The 19,191-nt window shown below is 37.4% G+C and overlaps 2 protein-coding genes across 3 annotated transcripts; both read left to right on the top strand.

Moving 5' to 3' along the window:
- The first annotated feature begins 2,768 nt into the window (after positions 1-2,768).
- selenop2 (selenoprotein P2) lies at positions 2,769-5,746 on the top strand. The gene is made up of 5 exons (XM_077724435.1): positions 2,769-2,845; positions 3,084-3,340; positions 4,252-4,464; positions 4,634-4,742; positions 5,454-5,746. Exons 2-5 carry the CDS (start codon positions 3,114-3,116, stop codon positions 5,718-5,720), a joined length of 816 nt encoding a protein of 271 aa, XP_077580561.1. The 5' UTR covers positions 2,769-2,845; positions 3,084-3,113; the 3' UTR covers positions 5,721-5,746.
- Positions 5,747-7,680: 1,934 nt separating this feature from the next.
- Positions 7,681-18,760, top strand: elovl8a (ELOVL fatty acid elongase 8a). 2 transcript variants are annotated; one of them, XM_077724930.1, is made up of 9 exons: positions 7,681-8,059; positions 10,656-10,722; positions 10,805-10,992; positions 11,880-11,960; positions 12,116-12,172; positions 12,282-12,396; positions 12,471-12,598; positions 16,207-16,385; positions 18,458-18,637. In XM_077724930.1, the coding sequence occupies exons 1-9, from the start codon at positions 8,054-8,056 to the stop codon at positions 18,474-18,476; spliced, it is 840 nt and encodes a 279-aa protein (XP_077581056.1). In that variant the 5' UTR covers positions 7,681-8,053; the 3' UTR covers positions 18,477-18,637. The 2 variants fall into 2 exon arrangements, with proteins under 2 accessions (XP_077581056.1, XP_077581057.1); XM_077724931.1 differs by lacking the exon at positions 16,207-16,385 and having other exon boundaries at positions 18,458-18,760.
- Positions 18,761-19,191: the final 431 nt, after the last annotated feature.

Genomic DNA, 19,191 nt, shown 5'->3' with positions numbered 1-19,191 from the left:
TGTATTCTTGATTTGTGTTGATGTTGCAATAGCTAAAGCATTTTAAGTAAAAAGTGAAAAGATAAAGTTAATATTTTGCCGGCTTGATGTAGTTATTTTTAGTTATATCCTATTGGTTCGATTCTAAGACTGAAAAAGTCAGTCGTCTTAATTTCGGGGTCTAGACATTATACCCATTCACAACGCTAGATGGCACCAGATATATTTAAAGCACATGCTGAACACATGATTAAAGCAGTTATTACAATTTTGTTGTTATATGACAGTATATTGGTTAATTTACATTTCAAAAAAAGTCATTCATTTACAAATATGATTGCACTGTAGTTTACATAATAAAATGTTCAGATATTAACATGTGATTTGTTTGATGATTTTTCTCAAATATTAGAGTTTGATTTATTTAATAAAGAGACAATACAAATGTCCAGCTTTTTTTCTTAAAAAGTCTGTCTTGGAAATGGCTCTAACAGTAAATCTGCAAACAAAACCATTTCTTCTCCTTCAGCCATTGCGGGTGGACAAAACCGCTATTAATCAAAACAACAATATATTTGCCTGTGCGGCTCACTCCAGATAGTTTGGTAGCTCTGGCTAGTACACGCTATCACTAGCCAATCATAGTTGGTGAAAGTGATGACGTATCCCTACGCCTGCGAGAAGGCAATATCATATCCCTACGCCTGCAAGAAGGCATTGGTGTCACCAAATCGAATTCTGATTGTTTAAAACAACAGTCTTGTTGATGCTTGTTTAATGCAGCAGAGCCTGCAGAACTGATTGTGAAGGCCCCGGGGCAGATTTCTGACCCTAGTAACAAATAATGGCTGAAATGTGATTGGTTAAACGCTTCAATATGAAAACACACACGCTTCAATATGAAAACACACATCTGGAAGCAGTGGAACCAGGGGGCGAAGCAATGAAAGGAAGCTAACAGACAATTTGGAATTATTTAATAAGTGTTCATGGACAAAATATAATTAACATCAGTCTGTGATTCAGATATTTCTTAGGCTAGCAGAGAAGGCCTTTAAGGCACTGACGGCACACCACTGTTAACATATACATGTTCATGTTAATGAATATATATGTAAGATTATAGCCAAAGGCATCTTTAGTCCCTTGTGTAGGTTGAAGCTAACTCAACAAGGCAATACTTACATGACAAAAGACTAGAAAGCAGCATAAAAATGATGAAACTTTAGCACAGATCTAGGCAGCATTGTGATCGCAATGTTATTCATCCAGGCTTTACCCTCCTATTACCAAGCGTCCACATGTGTGGAAGAAGGAATGAAAATTGTTTTGAGGCACAAATGACTTCTAGCTCACAGTGAAAGTTTTAAGGTTGAAGAAGCCCTTCTAAACTGTGTTTCCCTATTTCACACAGTGTTGATTCATTTGCTCTACAAACTAAATGTTATATTATTAATTATTTTTATTGGCCTTAAGATTGATAAGCGACCAGTCCATGACTTCTCTCTAAGATTAGGTCGAATTAAGATGTTACCCATGGCGCCGTTCAAGCGGGAGCCTGTGGCAGTAGCTCTGCACCAAGGGTGTCAGACTCTTATGTTTTTCATGTTTTACAGCCCTTCTATCTTTTTTAAATGACATTTTAATATTTCCTAATACATTCTTTTTTACTTTACTTTGTACTTTATAATTTTTACTTTAATGTTTTTCCATTTACTTTGATTTGCTTTGTACTTTGTGCTTTTGCTTTGCTGTTTATTCTGTCTAATCACCCTCTTGCTACTGCCACAATGTAATTTCCCGAATACGGGATGAATAAAGTTATCCAAATCCAAATAAGGAGGGGAAACAATTTATAATCCAGCTAAATAAATTTGTAATCTCATCTCATCTCATTTTCTGAACCGCTTTATCCTCACTAGATGATGCAATATTGTTGTCGGACTTTAATTAAACATTAATATATTTTGACTCCGTGAACATTTCTACTCAGTTCATTTGTATACAAACACAAATTTTGGAACCTTCAGTCTTACTTTCCTTCATTCATTCTCCTTAACCTCACAAGGGTTGGCTGGAACCAGTTGCTTATCCAACCATCTATGAACAGTAGGCGGAGGACACCTTTAATTCGTTGCCAGACAATTTATTTTAAACTTCCTGACATAAACCTGGAACTCTTTCACATGGAAAATGAACTTCCACCACCACTGTATGGGTATATCGTTTACTGTATTGTAGTTAACATCCAATGACAAACAAGTAATTGTATGCACAGCACTGTTAAAATCCCTTGGTTTGTATGAGCTTTTTTCCGTTGATCTTCTGGTCCTGATTGTCATTGATCTGGGCCTCTTACTTTCTTCCAAAGGTCGAACTGTGGATTTTGAGTCACATGGAGTTTTTCTGACTGCCCAATTTTTGTCATTGTGTCAGAGGTGACAAAACAATAGACATATTTACTAGATGTACATTGGGGCTCGTGAAATTTCAATAATGTACTGGTTCATGATTGAAAAAAAATAATAATTACAAAAATACACTCACAAACATCTTATATTTTGTGCAGAGACTCACCTTATAATTACATTTGTTAATATGGGTGTTCTCATTTAACCGAAAGTACAAGGCACGAAAACAAAAAGTGGTATTGTCTGTATTACAGTTTACTGTACACAAGTTACTTTTAAACGTGTTTAAAAAGTTAAACATGTGGAATGGACCATGGACTTGGAGTTACATTGCGGATAGTGTTTCAGCCCACCTTCTGATTGATTTGGGGGAAGGGTCCAGTTTAGAAGCTTTAAAAAACAACAGAGGTGTAAACATCTCTTTGGGTCAAGAGGACAGCAAGGATACAACAGAGGTGAGTTTACTGTGTTACTATGGTTGGACTTTGCTTTATTGAAAGAAATATATAAAAATCATGTATTTAAAAAAAGGCAATCCTAATGTAACATGTTATTTGTTCAATTTGTAATATTTTTTTATTATAACACTGTCTAAAATATTATACTATGCGTGTGTACGTGTTGATGAGTTTATAGTTTAAGTATTATTATTAAGTAAAACTAATATGCATGGATAATCATGTGCTTTCTCAGGGAAGGCTGTTTTGACAGACTGGGGGAACAATGTTCTCCCAACTGTTGCTGTGGACATGCACTGCCTTGCCAGGTCTGCTTTTAGCCTCCCAAGATAGTCTGTTGGTCGAGGCGGAGGACGCAGGCACCAGGATCTGCAAACCTGCTCCCTACTGGGATATCATTCAACAAGCACCCATGCAGGCAGTATTGGGAAAAGTCGTGGTGGTGGCACTACTCAAAGCAAGCTGACACTTTTGTCTCACTCAGGCCTCGAAGTATGAAAATATTGAATTGATGTACATTTGAAAGAAGCTGTATTATAATCTTGTAGAGATTATGATTGTCTTAAAAGGCAACAAAAACAAATTTAATCAACATGACCGAGGCACAAGGAGACAAATGACCATTCACAGTCACACTCATACTTATGAGCAATTTCGAGTGTCCAATCAGCCTACAATGCAGGTTTTTGGAATGTGGGAGGAAACCGGAGTACCTGGAGAAAACCCACGCAGGAGAACATGCAAACTCCACACAGGTGGACCGACCTGGATTTGATCCCAGGTCTCCCACTGTGAGGCAGAAGCGCTAACCACCGGGCAACCCTGAAAAAGTTGTAGTATATTTTAATTTGACACTGAGGTTTTCGTCTAATTTTAGCACTCACATTTTATGAATCATGTAATTATACAAAAAAATAAGGCCATGGCAATGACAAAATGTATAGAAAAATGTTGTTAAGTTAAAAGACATTATCAGAAAGATTTTCCACAAAATCCATGGAAAAAAGCCAATTAATCCAACATGAGGGACATAAAAGAAAGGATAACCCTGTTAATGTTTTTAAGCTAGACAAGCAGGAAGAAATATGACATAAAAAAGAAAGAATGTAGCTGTTTCAAATATAGCATTTCATTTACTTAAAACAATACATTAAAAAATCGCTATTATTTGTTTTTATGTCTAATGTCGTGATTAAAACTTTGTAAAATAATTAATTACGAAAATAACGACTGTGGGGAAGGAGCTAATTTCTGGGTAACGTATGTAAACATTATTGGGATAACTCTTGATTTATTTTTATAAATGGAATTGCTTTTTCATGTAAAAATATTGAAATGAAACATTCTACAGTGCATCGTAATTGTTGAACTTTGACCGTTTAGTCTTTTGTCTCAATCTTTAGAATCAGTGGCCTGCGTGACAAGCTGAACCGGAACAACCTGACTGGGGTGTCTTTCATGATAGTAAATGAGCGAGACTCTCTGTCGAGGGCAATGTACTGGGAGCTGAAAAGAAAAGTGCCTCCTGAAGTTCCGGTGTACCAGCAGACTCCCTTTCAAAATGATGTATGGGAAGCGCTGCAGGGGGACAAAGATGACTTCCTAGTCTATGACAGGTGAACTGAGCCTCCTCTTTACAAGTGAACCAAAACACTTCTTCACTCTTTCAAGATACAAATAAGAAAAAAATATTCTTACAATAGTCATATACAGTTTGGCTTGACAACAGGAACCCACAAAATGTCTAAGGTAATTATTTTTGTCTGCTGGTGATGTTTTGTCCAGGTGTGGTCTCCTGACATTCCATATAGTGCTTCCATACAGTTATCTGCACTATCCTTATGTTGAGGCTGCCATCAGAGCCACCTATCTTAAAAACATCTGCAATTGTACTGTGAGTAATCACGCATACACAACACAGCATTGTTCCACATTTAATAATAACAGTATTGTGAAAACTAAAACAAAATGATGAGAACACATGGAATTGTATTTAGGAAAATCTGTATTTACCGTTTTGCAATTACAAATATGAGTGGCAACACTAATTGGATTTATCTTTGTGTTATAGTAAAAGTGACCATAGGAGGGCAACACTGAATTGAAGCTTAATGAAAGATAAAATGCTAGTTCCAGAAAATTAACCTGTTCAAAAATAAAATACCCTATTTGTAACTCAGTTCGTATGAGTACAATACAATTGTACAACATTTTATAAGGTTACTGATGATAGGAATACTTCTTTTGAATAATGTGTTTTATTTGAAAACGTTATTCATTTGAATACCACTTAAGTCCATCCCCTATAGCTGATGTGGCAATTGCATTCAATACTATCGCGATAAGTACATGCCTAATCATGCAAAGCATCTCTCCACCATCTCATTCTAAATATGTTTTTTTTTCAATACACCCGTCACATTAAGTCCTCAAAGTCTAATGATAACTAATAAAAGAGCTTTTTCAGACTAAGTCATCTAGAATTATACTGCTATTATATGTTCTTTCAAAAAATGTTGATCGTATTATTTAAATGAATACTAACATACTATGTTAGCTCAAGAAACCAGATGAGTAGTTAAATAAACCATTATATCATCCCCAGGCTAATTTTACATCAACGAATGGAATCATCCCAAAAAATGATACAGTGCCATCGAACGTCAACAACACCATGTCTTCAACCGAAAAACTACTGACAACTCAGCACTATGGCCAGTCTCATCATCTTCCTCACAGCCACCAGAATCAATCACAATCATATCAGCTTGACCATAATACAACTCAAAGAATCCCTCATCTTCATCAACATTCTCATGCCGACTCTCACGTTCCCTCAAACCACAGTATTCATACTGAAAATGCTAATTAAGACGACAATTTTAATTCATATTACTTTTCTGGGCCGGCCTGGTGACTTGGGTGGTGAGCACATTGGCCTCACAGCTCTGGGGTCCTGGGTTCAAATCCAGGTCGGTCCACCTGTGTGGAGTGTGCATGTTCTTCCCGAGCCTGCGTGGGTTCTCTCCAGGTACTCCGGTTTCCTCCCACATTCCAAAAACATGCATGGCAGGCTGATTGGACACTCTAAATTGCCCTTAGGTATGGGTGTGAGTGTGATTGGTTGTCCGTCTGCTTATGCCCTGCCCGAAGTCAGCTGGGATAAGCTCCAGCACCCCTCCTGAGGCTAGTGAGGATAAAGTGGTTCAAAATGAATGAATTAATTTTGTTAGGGGTTTGATTTTATGCAGTTTGTGCAGTCTCTGTATGGATTTTCTACCTGTATGTAGAAGCAGTAGTTCTTGGTCTTCCTTGTCTCCTCCAATTAATGAAGTCCACAGTCTCAAACCTAGCAGGGGGAAGCTGCAGATGGATGTGTGTGGAAAGACAAATGGAACTGAACATTGCTGTTTCTCACACAGAACTAGATGCATTGCATTGATGCTGAGCAAACCTTCGTCTCTTTGTTGCTTACACCCTCTTCCTGTTCTGTGCTTCATTGATTATACGTAATTAACTTTTGCCATGATAACATTAATTATAAGATGGTCTGTTAAGTCGCCACTCAGATTATTGTTTTTCTTTTTCTTCTGTCATTCATAAACCATTTGTATTGAAACTTTTCTTTTTTCTTTTTCGGTTGATTTATTAGTGTCTGTTTTTTCTATCTGCAGCAATATCTTGGCGTACGAGTGTCCCAATTCATGAGAAATTTGAGATATGAGGAAAATTACGACCATATTTTTGCCCTGAGATACGAGACATATGGCCTCATGATCCGCCTGCTAGCTGGTCCTTTTCAAGCTGCGCGGTTATATTCATGACGAGAGGGAGAGGATTCTTTTAATATGGATATACCGACTATCTAGCCAAAGTATATTTTTCACACACGACCGGGGGCGGGGCGAGCATGTCAGCAAAATGTACTTCAGTTAGATAGTCGGTCGGCCAATTAGTCGTTCGGCTAATCCTACGTTCGGCCAGATGCCCCTCCGGCCAGACGTCAGACGGCTAAATGTCTTTTGGCAAGTAGACCGGCAAGGGTAGTTTGCCCATGTTTGAGCTATAGCCTACGCCAGGTAAAAAAACGAACCACACAATCATTCATGTATATAATCAGAGGACAGAATATATTACTTTTCCATCATTTTTCTTTTATGATTTAAAATAAGAGTTTAGAATTTTGCAATGGTTTTCAGAGGTTAGCAAAAGGATTTCACAGCAAAATTTTGCTGGGACAGTTGACAAAAACAAATAAGTAATTAGGCAACTTGCAGTAAAGTTTATGTAATGTGTAAACATTAGATGGACTTTAAAGACTGAGATTTGAAACACTGTTGACTAATTTATGTGCGACAAGAAGATTCCTGATACGAGACATTTTTGCATGGGCTGGGTATTCCAGAATGGGCGGTTTACTCGCCCATATCAAGTTTTTCCACCTCTGTTTGTTGAATTTACTTTTTAAAAAGAAACATGTTGTACAAAAGTACTTTGAAGGGTCCTTAGAGATGTGCTATACCATAAATCTATAACCAAACATCTAAAACAAATCTAGTAGCCTAGATAAATGTTCTGTTTCAATTAATAATGACAAATTGATCTTTTGATTGTCCAAGTATGATTGTCCTGTGTTAACACAGGGGGAATTTGTATATGTAGTTCGTATTACCACAACAAAATATAGTTTCTAAAGTATATCCACTGATGTACTGTAGTCCTGCATCACATTGGTTCTTTTAATTTATTTAGCCTTGGTTGGCTGCCTGGAGGGTAGGGAGGGACTAAGTTGTCATTAACAGACACAAAAAAAGACTTCTCACGCCTTTCTTATGAATGTGCCTCATAATGCCACAGGTATTTTAGGTTGGTGCACTATTCAGATGTAGAATAGCCTTCTGTACTTCAGCAAGCTTTGCGAATTGGAATATATGATCACTACAGTTTTTTTTTTCTCTTTCAATACCTTAACTACCTCAATATTTAAATTGCAAATAGTAGTGAATCGTCAATTCTTTCAGCATTAAAAAGTACAGTTGAGCAAGTAATCACTATATGAGGCAGTAGGTCAAAGTTGGAAAACAGGAAAGGCTTCTAGGATAAGTTGGAACATCACAATACAGATGCAGACGTTGGAAATGGATCGATCATAAGTTTGACTGGAGCTGGAGCTGAATAGAAAATTGTCAAGAGTTCGGCACTTAAATGGAGGTAGGTTTTCACACGTTACATGTCACTGAATTGCTTTTTACTGTATAATTCTATACATTATAAGTACTCTTGTTTTATAAACCATTGTTTTAATGGAACTGACTGTTCCCATGTGAAGTTGTATTTGAAGGACCATCCTTTTACAAAGTAAAAAGGATATTAAAATGATCATCATTAACTTACTGTTGGTTATCCTTCAATAAAACACGTGTCCTGTATTTTGAATATCCGGAGGAATAGGAGAAACACGATTCTATAATGTGTAAAAGTGTATTCCAAAATGAATATATTAATTTTAGCACACATTAGTTGCCCTGGCCGAAATTATCATGGAAAATGAATGAAATTATTTTTCGTCTCTACAAAGGAACCGCAGCCAAACAGGTTCTGAATCACTTCTACAGGTTACACTTGATTACTTGATGATCTACTTATTCATGAAAAAAATAGGATTGTCTTTTGGTTTTATTTAGGCTTGTATGAGAACAAACTGCATTTTGTACCCCAAAGTATTTTACAACAATGAACTGATGAGGGGAAAGTTTACAATAATTGTCTCACATTGGATGCCATAATGCTATTGTTAATGTTAATTGTGAGGCATCTCTCCAAGCTAATGAGGTTTAGCAATATGTCACAGTATGTCCTGACCGCCAAATAAAAGAAGGAATGCGCGCATAGCCTTCAGCCTGTAGTGTGCTGTAGCACACTCATGGATGTTATTTTAATGCATAACGAAGAAAACCAGTTGTACAAAGACTCACCAAACATAGTTAGTTGCTCATGCATTTGTGTCCAACAATAGTGGCTGAGAAGTTCTAGTTCACATACTGATTTATATTTTCTATGTCACAATCCAGAAGTTAGATGATGAGCTGTCCTCAGTTTTGCCTACACACAATATTTGCCAACATAACATTTTTATTCATTTAATTTTCTGAACCGCTTAATCCTAAAGAGGGTTGTGGGGGTTCTGGAGCCTAAGCCAGCTGACCTTTGGCCGCAGGTGGGGGGACACCCTGAATCGGTGGCCAGCTGATCGTAGGGCACGAGGAGACAGACAACAATTCACACTCACACTCATACCAATGGGCAATTTTTAGTGTTCAGTTAGCCTACCATGCATGTCTTTGGAATGGAGGAGGCTCAGGGAGAACATGCAAACTCCACACAGGAGGACCGACCTGGATTCAAACCCAGGACCCAAAAACTGTGAGCCGGACGCGCTAAGCACTCACCAGCGACCTGCCATTCATCAAATTTTAATAGGGTTAAAATTTCTGATTGTTAGTGCAACTGATTTCAGCACTTGTGCCTCGTGATTGACTGGACACTGATACAGTATAGTGCCTGATGGCCGTAGTTAGCTGGGACAGGCTCCAGCACCCTTATGAGTATAAGCGGATAAAAAATAAAATTAAAAACATACAATCGCTGGGAACCAGGGAGGCCAGGAACAGTGGTGTACACAACATACCAAAACAAGAGCAGCGAATCTCAACATGCAAAGATGTACCAAAAGCTGGATATCAAACATACCTTTCAGTGATATCTACATCTACAGGACGTAACAAGGAATGTGTAAACAATGGGACTTTGAGAACAGGTGGATGACACACAAGGCAACAGTTTGAGATACATAGGGAAGATTACAACAGGTGAAATCAATGGACAATGAAAATGACAAATTACACCGGGGGAAATACCAAGAATATCACAACATAAAACTCCAAAGGCAAACAAACCTAACAATCTGCCTCTGACCAGGAAAGGTGGTGTTAAAATCAATGAATTTTGTTAATATTGGTTACATTAAGTGTGCAGACGGAGCAAATTGGACCCAAATGCAGGGGACCAGTCAAGGATTTGGAAGGAGTGCTATAACATAACTTTAATTACTTAAGGAATCTATAGAAAATAACAAGGACGTAGAAATCAGATCACAAAATCAAACTGACGGGAAGACATGGAACATGGCGTGTTAACTTGGCATAAAAAACAACACATTTGACGATCGGACAAATACTCACAAAAAACAGGGTTTAAAATAGACACACAAGGGCTGATTTCAGAATCAGGAGCAGCTGGTTACAAGGGTTAAGAGGAAGGGAAGCCCGGAGGGGCACAAGAGGTGAACATCACACACACCCACACTCACCTCCACCCAAAACCCTAACAAGAGGTGACAATATACTCACATAACATGGATATGTGCAGAAGCTGCCGATCTATCTCGTACCTAAATGTCTAAAATGTTAGAAAAATAAGGCACAGCATGTTAATGCTTAATTTCAAACACAAAAGCATGGAGATTGCTAAAGGTAACGTAATAGATAGATACTGAGAAAGTTTTTGTGTGTTGTAAAGAGACATTTACTGTATGTTAAGTGCCATAATCATCAAATTAAAATCCAGGTTTGATATGTTTGCATATCAAATTTTGAATTTTGCTCTTTGGTCTACACAGGGAATATGACTACATAGAGCACAGCGTGTTGGCTCAGGGATGCAGATGATATTTTATACTAACATGATACACCTGCTCTTATTGGTTATCATCATTTAAATACAGGTTTTTGTTTCTATTCACATTCAGGGTTTAAAGGAACCTACAATTTGGCAAAAGGCCGTATTGAATTACCAGAAAATTCTGGACAATGGAGGTATGCCTTCACTTTTTATCTTGGCAAAAACACTGTATTGTTAGCTAATTTTGTTGATTCACGCTTTCTATGTCTGTCGTAGATAAAAGGATAGAAAACTGGCTGCTGGTCTACGATCCTGTTCCAGTCTGCTTTATAATTTTGTGCTATCTGGTCATTGTTTGGGCCGGGCCAAAGCTAATGGCAAAGAAGAAGCCAATCAACCTCAGAATTGTCTTAATTGTTTACAATTTCACAATGGTCTGCCTGTCAGCATACATGTTCTATGAGGTGAGAGTAACATCGGTTATTAATATTGTCTCAAAATTGAAGCACATAATTTGCCCTCCAAATGTATTAGAAATACTTCTGTCCATACCTTTTTTTCTGTAGAATAACACACTGGCTTGATATTAAGAAATTAACATGTCAGCCTTATATCACCCCTGAAACAAAGTACAATATAACAATATTATATAATAATGTCATAATGCTGGATGCAAGATAGAAGTAGCAAAAGCATGAACAAGTATATATTACTTGATGTTGAGCCAGAACAGTAGTGGATATTCTGTAGCGGATCACTCCTCTGTTAGTATAGATACCTAATATACCTTATATCATTAACAGGGGTGTCCAAACCTGCCTCTAAAAGGTTTGCTACAGGTGCTTTTTTTGTCACAACCAATGAAGCACAGACAGATTAACCAATGAGGTGTCTCCAAAAACAAGCAACACCTTACTGCAATCAAGTGATTAAACCAAGGGTCTCCAAATGGGTCTTTAGGTTTTTGTTCTAACTGATCCAACACAAACAGTTTAACCAATGAGTTTTTTTGCTGAAACAAGACCAAGTCCAGTCCACAAATTGCACTTCTAAGATATTAGATTGGTGGAAAGGTTCCCTCTTATAGGTTGGAACGAAAACCCACACCCACTGCGGCCCTTTCTGGAATAGTTTGGATACCCCTTGATTAAACTTTTAAATCACCAGATTGGTGGAAATGTGCCCTCTTAATCAGGTGGAACAAATGCTTGCACTCACTGCAGTCCTTGATGGGAGAGTTGGGCCACCCCTGTCAGTACACATATTGTCACTTTACCCATGTTCTATTTCTTCTTCTTATGCTTAAAAAACTATTACCTACGTGGGTTGTAATCAATTTCTGTCTTTGCAGTTTACTGTAGCTTCCTGGATGGCTAACTACAGTCTGTTGTGTCAACCAGTCGATTACAGCAACAGTCAACTGGCCATGAGGGTGATACTTTGCTAAAAATAGCACTTCATTACATGTTTATTACTTAATTTTCTGTTCCTAATTTACTATATATATATATATATATATATATATAAGAAATATATAAATACATACATATAATATATATATTTATTTTATTTTATTATTTTTTACAGATGGCTAGCGTGTGCTGGCTGTTTTACATCTCCAAATATGTAGAGTTCAGTGACACAGTGAGTATCACTTTTCGAGTCTTTAAATGTATTGATCACATATAAAGGAAAAGAGCGTTTATCAGCATGTATTTATGTCATTGTCTAAATGTCTATATGCATTTATCAGATGTTTTTCATACTGAGGAAAAAGAATGGACAGCTGACCTTCCTCCATGTCTACCATCACAGTACCATGATTTTGAACTGTTGGTTAGGATTAAAGTACACACCAGGTGGCCAGTGTAAGTACATACAAAAAGCTGATGTAACATTAAGTGTTTTCAAATGTACTTATTGAGTTATATTTGTCCCAAAGCTTTCATGGCGGGCCTTCTCAACTCCCTGGTTCATGTGGCAATGTATCTCTACTATGGTCTCGCAGCGTTTGGACCACGTATGACCAAATATCTCTGGTGGAAACACTATCTCACATCCCTACAGCTGGTTAGTATCAATGTCTAATGTATTGTATGTTTTAGCATTTCTTGGGTTCGCTTGATTTTTCACCATTGTCTTTGCCCTTTGGCTTTTTTGGGTCGGTTGTAGTATTTTGACTTGGTAAAATTGGTCAAATGAGATAATTACCTAATGATCAAGGTACGAATGTGTTATGGTTTGATATACCCTTTGGTTTATGCTGAACTTGCTTCACACATCCATCGTTCATCGGTGCAATTTGAAGTTTAGAGTTTGGTGTCTTTCACAAGGAGATTTTGACTATGAGCAATGAGAGCAGGAATCAAACCACGGACCTTTCTGTGACCAAATGACCTGCTCTAGAAACTACACAGTACAATGACCCCTTATTTAAATACTACTAATTAAAACAGTGAACTTAATATTTTGTTTATCTAAAAAAAAGTAAAAAAACAAAGAAATGTCAGATTATAGCTATAATTGCTAGGGACAATTTAAAAATATAAACATAGTTAGCCTGCCTGTGTTCAGCTCGGAGAATGTACCAACACATCTTGCAAACCATTTAAATATAAGCAATATGTGTAAAACGAAAAAGAAAAGAAAAGCTTAATGTCGTAATTACTCGAAGTTTATTGTTGTTTGTTTATTTGATTTTACTAAAAATGCATACCGTTGTGTGTATTATTATTTTTTATTTTTGTTTTAAATAATTATGCATTAATCATGATATTACCTAAAACTGCAAATAGGCCTTCACTTGTAAATAGGGTTCCCGTAGTTATTTTCTTAGGTAGTAGCATATCATATGCTGAAATTTGCGGAGTATCATTCCAAATTTGAGATGGCTGTAACACTTGAAACTAAATGTGTTTTATAGTTGTTGCAAATTGTTCCTCAGCAAATTCTCACCCAACTGCTCATAGTTTTAGTAGCCGTAGTTCATGTTTGGCTCTTCCTGAATGATTTGTTTTTTGTTGTTTTTTTAGTTTTAAATGCTGACTGCTGTTGTTTTTCCTCTGAATGGGTGCATTATACAGCTTAATATAGACTTATAGAGGATTGTTGCCATTGTTACAATAATTATCGTAACCTCCACAGCGAAGTGCAAATAGTCTTTATTGGAATTCGCCATCACACTTTCATGAACTGAAGCTGGGCTTGCAAGGATGTGCATTGCGTGTATTGCAGTTATATTTTTTGTTATATGTGGCATTTAATGGTGCACATATTTTGTTGAGATATAATTAAATTCATTCTTTATTTATCAGTATTTTGAATGTAGAGGAACTGAACGATTCCTATACTGTTGTCAGCTCATATTAGAACAATGGCAGCTTTGTCTTAGTTGTGACTCCCCACACTGTCGGTTGATAGGTGTGCTTAGGTCTCATATTCTTCTGCTTCATGTTAGTGATGTTATGCATTTCCGAAGTAATTTTTAGGTATTATAGTATCAAAATAAATACACCCCATAGGTTAGTTTGGGGTTAAATTGCAGCATGTAGTACACAGTTGCAGTAATTACGTGTTAAATATTTAAGTATACGTTTTCCTAATTGTTGTGCGGTAAGTGTATTTTATTTACTAGTTCATTTCAGTTTTCTTTTGATTTTCGCATTGAAAATTGAGTTTTTGCCCTTCTTGCTCATTTTCGTTTAGCGAATTGGATTCAGCAAGAAATGTGAATTCATGCAGGTGCCCTGGATTGAGGTTTTAAAGGTAACACTGCCTAACTGCTAAATTAAAACAAACAAAATACAAGTAGGCATAGAAACTGCCTGATTTAATTCAATAACTGATTCAAAATGATATCAGTTAACCTGAGTTATGATGTCGTTTTATGATAAGACATTATAAATGTAGTCTACCGTAAATCAGAGCAATTCTACACTATAGTAATAACTTGAAATATGAGTATCCAAAAATACGAGAAATTAAATATACAAGGAAAATTATGAGTAAAACGTTTTGAGTTGTGACATACGAGACAAATTTGAGATACGAGCATATGAGTTGGTTCCCGATGTGGCTGTCCGGGTGGCTGAGTATGCGAAAGGCTGCTTATGATACCAGCATCGCTCTGTCTTTCTTGCCCCATCATGCTCGCGCAAAGATATCTACGTACAACCGGCCGTATAGGTTGCATTTTTTACTGGGGATAGCATGACCGAGTCGATAATCCGCAAAAAAGCCAGAGGAATCTAAATGAGCTTATAAGCAAAGCAAGCATTTGAAAAAGACAACACCGAAACCCTTCAAAGCGAGTCATGGGTGGTTCGATAATTTTAGACAACCATCTGGGATGCACTCGATTCTGAGGCATTGAGAAGCATAAAGTTCCGACTTTGAAGGCCGTGGTGAAATACATTAACATCTTTGCTTTTGTTTTGACACAAGAATATTTAAATTTAGTGTAAAGTAAGACTAAACATATTTTAAGTGTGTGTATAGTAATCACAGTTCATTTAAGTTAGATTTAAAGTTTATGTCATGTTACGAGCGTGATGCCAAGTCTCTCTCTCTCTCTCTCTCTCTCTCTCTCTCTCTCTCTCTCTCTCTCTCTCTCTCTCTCTCTCTCTCTCTCTCTCTCTCTCTCTCTCTCTCTCTCTCTCCTCTCTCTCTCTCTCTCTCTCTCTCTCTCTCTCTCTCTCTCTCTCTCTCTCTCTCTCTCTTCTCTCTCTCTCTCTTGCTCTCTCTCTCTTGCTCTCTCTCTCTCTCTCTCTCTCCCTCTCTCTCTCTCTATCTATCTCTATCTTTCACTCTCTCTCTTTCTCTCTCACTCTCTTTCTCCCTCTCTCCCTCCCTACCTCTCTCCCCCTCTCCTTCTCTCCCTCTCTCCCTCTCTGCCTCTCTACCTCTCCCCTTCTCCCCTTCTCTCCCATCCCCCCTCTTCGCCATTAATGACATGACATAATATGATTAAGATAATTTGTTAAGCACAATAACTCCAACATATTTATAAGAGTTGCATGAGGTACAGAGAGACATTAAATCAAGGCTAACTAAATATGCAATAATGATAAAAATAACAGTAAATCAAAACCTACACGACAGCATGGAGAGAATATGTAAATACCACAAAGAAACTCAAAAACCATCGGGAATAATCCACGACCTCCGAGCGCGGGAATGCAGATTTGTTAAACACTCTTCCACCGTGCAGCCTAACCTAACCCTGTGTGGGATTTCTCCTGGTACTCTGGTTTCCTCCCACGTCCCCAAAACATGCATGGTAGGCTCTAAATTGCCCCTAGGTATGAGTGTGAGCGTGACTGGTTGTTTCTCTCTTTGTGCCCTGCAATTATCTGGCAACCGATTCAGAGTGTCCCCCACCTGGTGCCTGTAGTTCCTTGCATAGGCTCCAGCACCCCCAGCGAGCCTTGTGAGGATAACCGTTTCATCAAATGAATGAATGAATGAACACTATGTAATATAAATGAAAAAAATCTAAAATATATTAAAATTACATTATTCCACCAACCATTTCTTAACAAATATTTTCAATCCAACATTAACAATTTCCTGGTAATGGGTTTTTTTCGGATTAAAATAACAACAACACATGATTTAAGTTTAGTCATTACTTTGTTTGCCATCTCACACACTTCCCGTTTTTTTCGATCTCTTTACAGCTTCAATTTTTCCTGGTAACCCTTCATACCGTTTACAACTTGTTCGCTGACTGTGACTACCCTGATGCCTTGAACTTGGTTGTGTTAATCTACGCTCTCAGCCTCATCGCACTCTTCAGTCATTTTTACTACCACAGCTACCTCAAGTCAAAGACCAATGAACAAAGAAAATGGAAGAAGTGAGAAAAGAAATGGCATTTTATTTTTGTTCAAAGGAGAGCAATAGCGAGTGGGACTTCTAGTTATTTAAATTTTGAAAACCACATGCACTGAGATCTTCAAAAAAAATTAATCATATGTTAATACAAATCATATTCTGGCATGTCTAAAAAATAATAACCCCAATAATGGACAATATTTTTTATTGTTCTCATTACTCTTGCCTCATTCATTGCTAATTCATATCATTATTAACCTAAAATCAATAGCTATCTTCAGAAGCTAAAAGCCAAGACTATAAATATAAACTTTTTTATATTATTACTTTGAAAAAAGCTATTTAAATCGTGATTTTTAAAAAAAGTAGTAACATTTCAAATTTCTTAAGTGTTTAGGGTTTTATGTAATTTTATTTTCACTGCTGCTCCAACACTTTTTATCACAATACAAGATTCAGACCACACATATGCTTTAGATAACATTAATATGTACTGATTTTTTAAGAAAAGAAAGCTATTTGAAACATGAAAAACAAGGGAAATATGCCTGTACCTATGAGGCAGCCCAAAAAGTTTTGTATGGTGTTTATATTCTAACTTACTATAGTGAGCCTTATTATATGGCAAATAAGACACTTTGAATTCATCAATGAATGATGTGTTGATGAAAATGATTGAAAAGGACTTGATGGTATTTAGAGCTGAGATGTACACTTTTGGAAAATGAGGAAAAATTGCCGGGGAAAAACATAATTGATTGATGTATTTTCATTTACTTCATGGAAAATGGAACATAGTAACTCATTGTTCACGTTCTATTATTTTTTCTCTGATTTGTTGTCCCACCTTTTCTACCTAATCTTATTTGACTAATTTTGTTTATTCCCATGGCATCCAATTCCTCAAGAAATGCAGCCAGCCAGGATCTCTCATTGTCTTTTTCGTCTCTCTCGCTCTAGGTCTCACTTTTGCACTCTCTTTATGACTTTCACACAGTCATGGGAACACACACTCTTTCTCTCATTCTAAAGGTGGCAACGTATTAAAAAAGGCTAAGCCAGTGTTGGTACTTTAAATCAGATTTTTTTAATATCTAAAAACCTCTTTTTCCATTCCTGATCCATATGTGAAGTGCCATGACAACAAATCAGTTGTGATATGCTGTGTGAGATCACTGTATGAATAAAATTGGATTGAATTGACTTTTTTTTGTCACTCCTTTCATTTTCTACCGGGCAGTGCTGGCCCGCAGGATCAAATGTTATACCTCACGCCATCTTTACGAGTAAATATTTAACAATTGGGCACTTTTACACTTACTTGCATATCTATCCATCATCTTCCTTTTCTTTATCATCTGCATATTCCTTATGAAGGCTGATTGTTGGTGACTGATGGCTGGGGGATCGTCCTGGGGAGCTGATGGTGTTCCATCTGTTAGTGCTGTGTGTGGGGGTCGGAGGGAGGGGGCGCCATTCTCATTTCCCCTCTTGGCTGTAGGGGTAGCAGCAATTAACGATCAGTTACCAAAAACTAGGATGTCGACTCAGTAATGCTCACAAGTGATTTGACTTAATACTTGCATCTCCCCATCACATTAATAGGTTTGCTTGCGCACACACCTGGCCCTATCATGGCCCGTATCTGATCTATCTTCATTTTTTTTGTCCTTTGGTTGCTCAATACCCCCTACCCATTGGGTTCTCTGGTAAATACAGTCAGATTAAATCAATCTTCATTGTAAAATGCATTGCTTTCATTAAACAAATTGCAGCAAATGTAATGATTATGAACTCCCCAACAATTGACTGCTGGTATCTTTCTGATGACATTATCTTGTCTAAATCCAAAGCCACTCAACATTCTGATAAAATGTAAAGTAAGTTCGATTTGTACTGATGCTACATATAGTAAAATTATGCTACGCATTGATAGCAGTCTATTGAATGGGGATAAAGTGGCATCAAACGCAGAGATACAGGGGCACCAATAAATGTTCACAAGGCCCAACTCTAAATTTATGATCTTCCATGATTTTAAATTAGTTATGAATTCAGTTTCACCCTTTTTTCATTTTCTTGCTCTCGTTACAGCTTCAGTTTTTCCTGCTAACCATTCACACCGCTTACAACTTGCTTGCTGACTGTGACTACCCTGACGCCTTGAACATGATTGGGTTCATCTACGCTCTCAGCCTCATCATACTCTTCATTAAATTTTATTACCGCAGCTACATCACAACAAAGACAAATGACCTCGGAAAATCTAAGGTGTGAAATGTGGAAAAAATGCAAATTCCTATTTTCATGAAAGAGTGAACAAATGTTGTGAGATAATGTTAAGTTACTCTGTTCTACCAAACACTACAAAAATAAATCTTATAAAATACAACACAATCATGTATAAAAAAGTGTTGTTTCAGTTAATATCAAAGTATATGATTTCATTTTTTATCATTTCATTTTCTGAAACGCTGTATCCTCATTAGGGTCATGGGGGGGGGGGGGGTGCTGGAGCCTAACCCAGCTGACTTCGGGCCAGAGGCGAGGAACACTCTGAGGGGGGTGCTGGAGCACTCTGAATTGGTGGTCAGCCATGCATGTTTTTGGAATGTGTTAGGAAACCTGAGAACCCAGAGAAAACCCACGCAGGCCCAGGGAGAACATACAAACTCCACACACTTGGACTGACCTGGATTTCAACCCAGGACCCCCACTGTGAGGCCGACGCGCTAACCACTGATCCGCTGGGCTGCCCTAAGCATTTGATTGCATGTCCTATATTAACAAATATACAGTAAGAAACTAAAGCCAATAAATGCTGGTGC

Source organism: Stigmatopora nigra, chromosome 9 (genome assembly GCF_051989575.1).
Source record: "Stigmatopora nigra isolate UIUO_SnigA chromosome 9, RoL_Snig_1.1, whole genome shotgun sequence".
NCBI classification, from domain to species: domain Eukaryota; kingdom Metazoa; phylum Chordata; class Actinopteri; order Syngnathiformes; family Syngnathidae; genus Stigmatopora; species Stigmatopora nigra.
The sequence above is the reverse complement of the archived record's forward strand: the minus strand, read 5'-3'. Positions and strand labels throughout refer to the sequence as shown.

Bases quoted from the DNA above. Each gene is read 5' to 3' on its own strand.
- elovl8a (XM_077724930.1), top strand. The intron at 10,993-11,879 runs GTGAGAGTAACA...CTGTCTTTGCAG, and splicing joins CAGCATACATGTTCTATGAG to TTTACTGTAGCTTCCTGGAT. The intron at 12,599-16,206 runs GTTAGTATCAAT...ATCTCTTTACAG, and splicing joins ATCTCACATCCCTACAGCTG to CTTCAATTTTTCCTGGTAAC.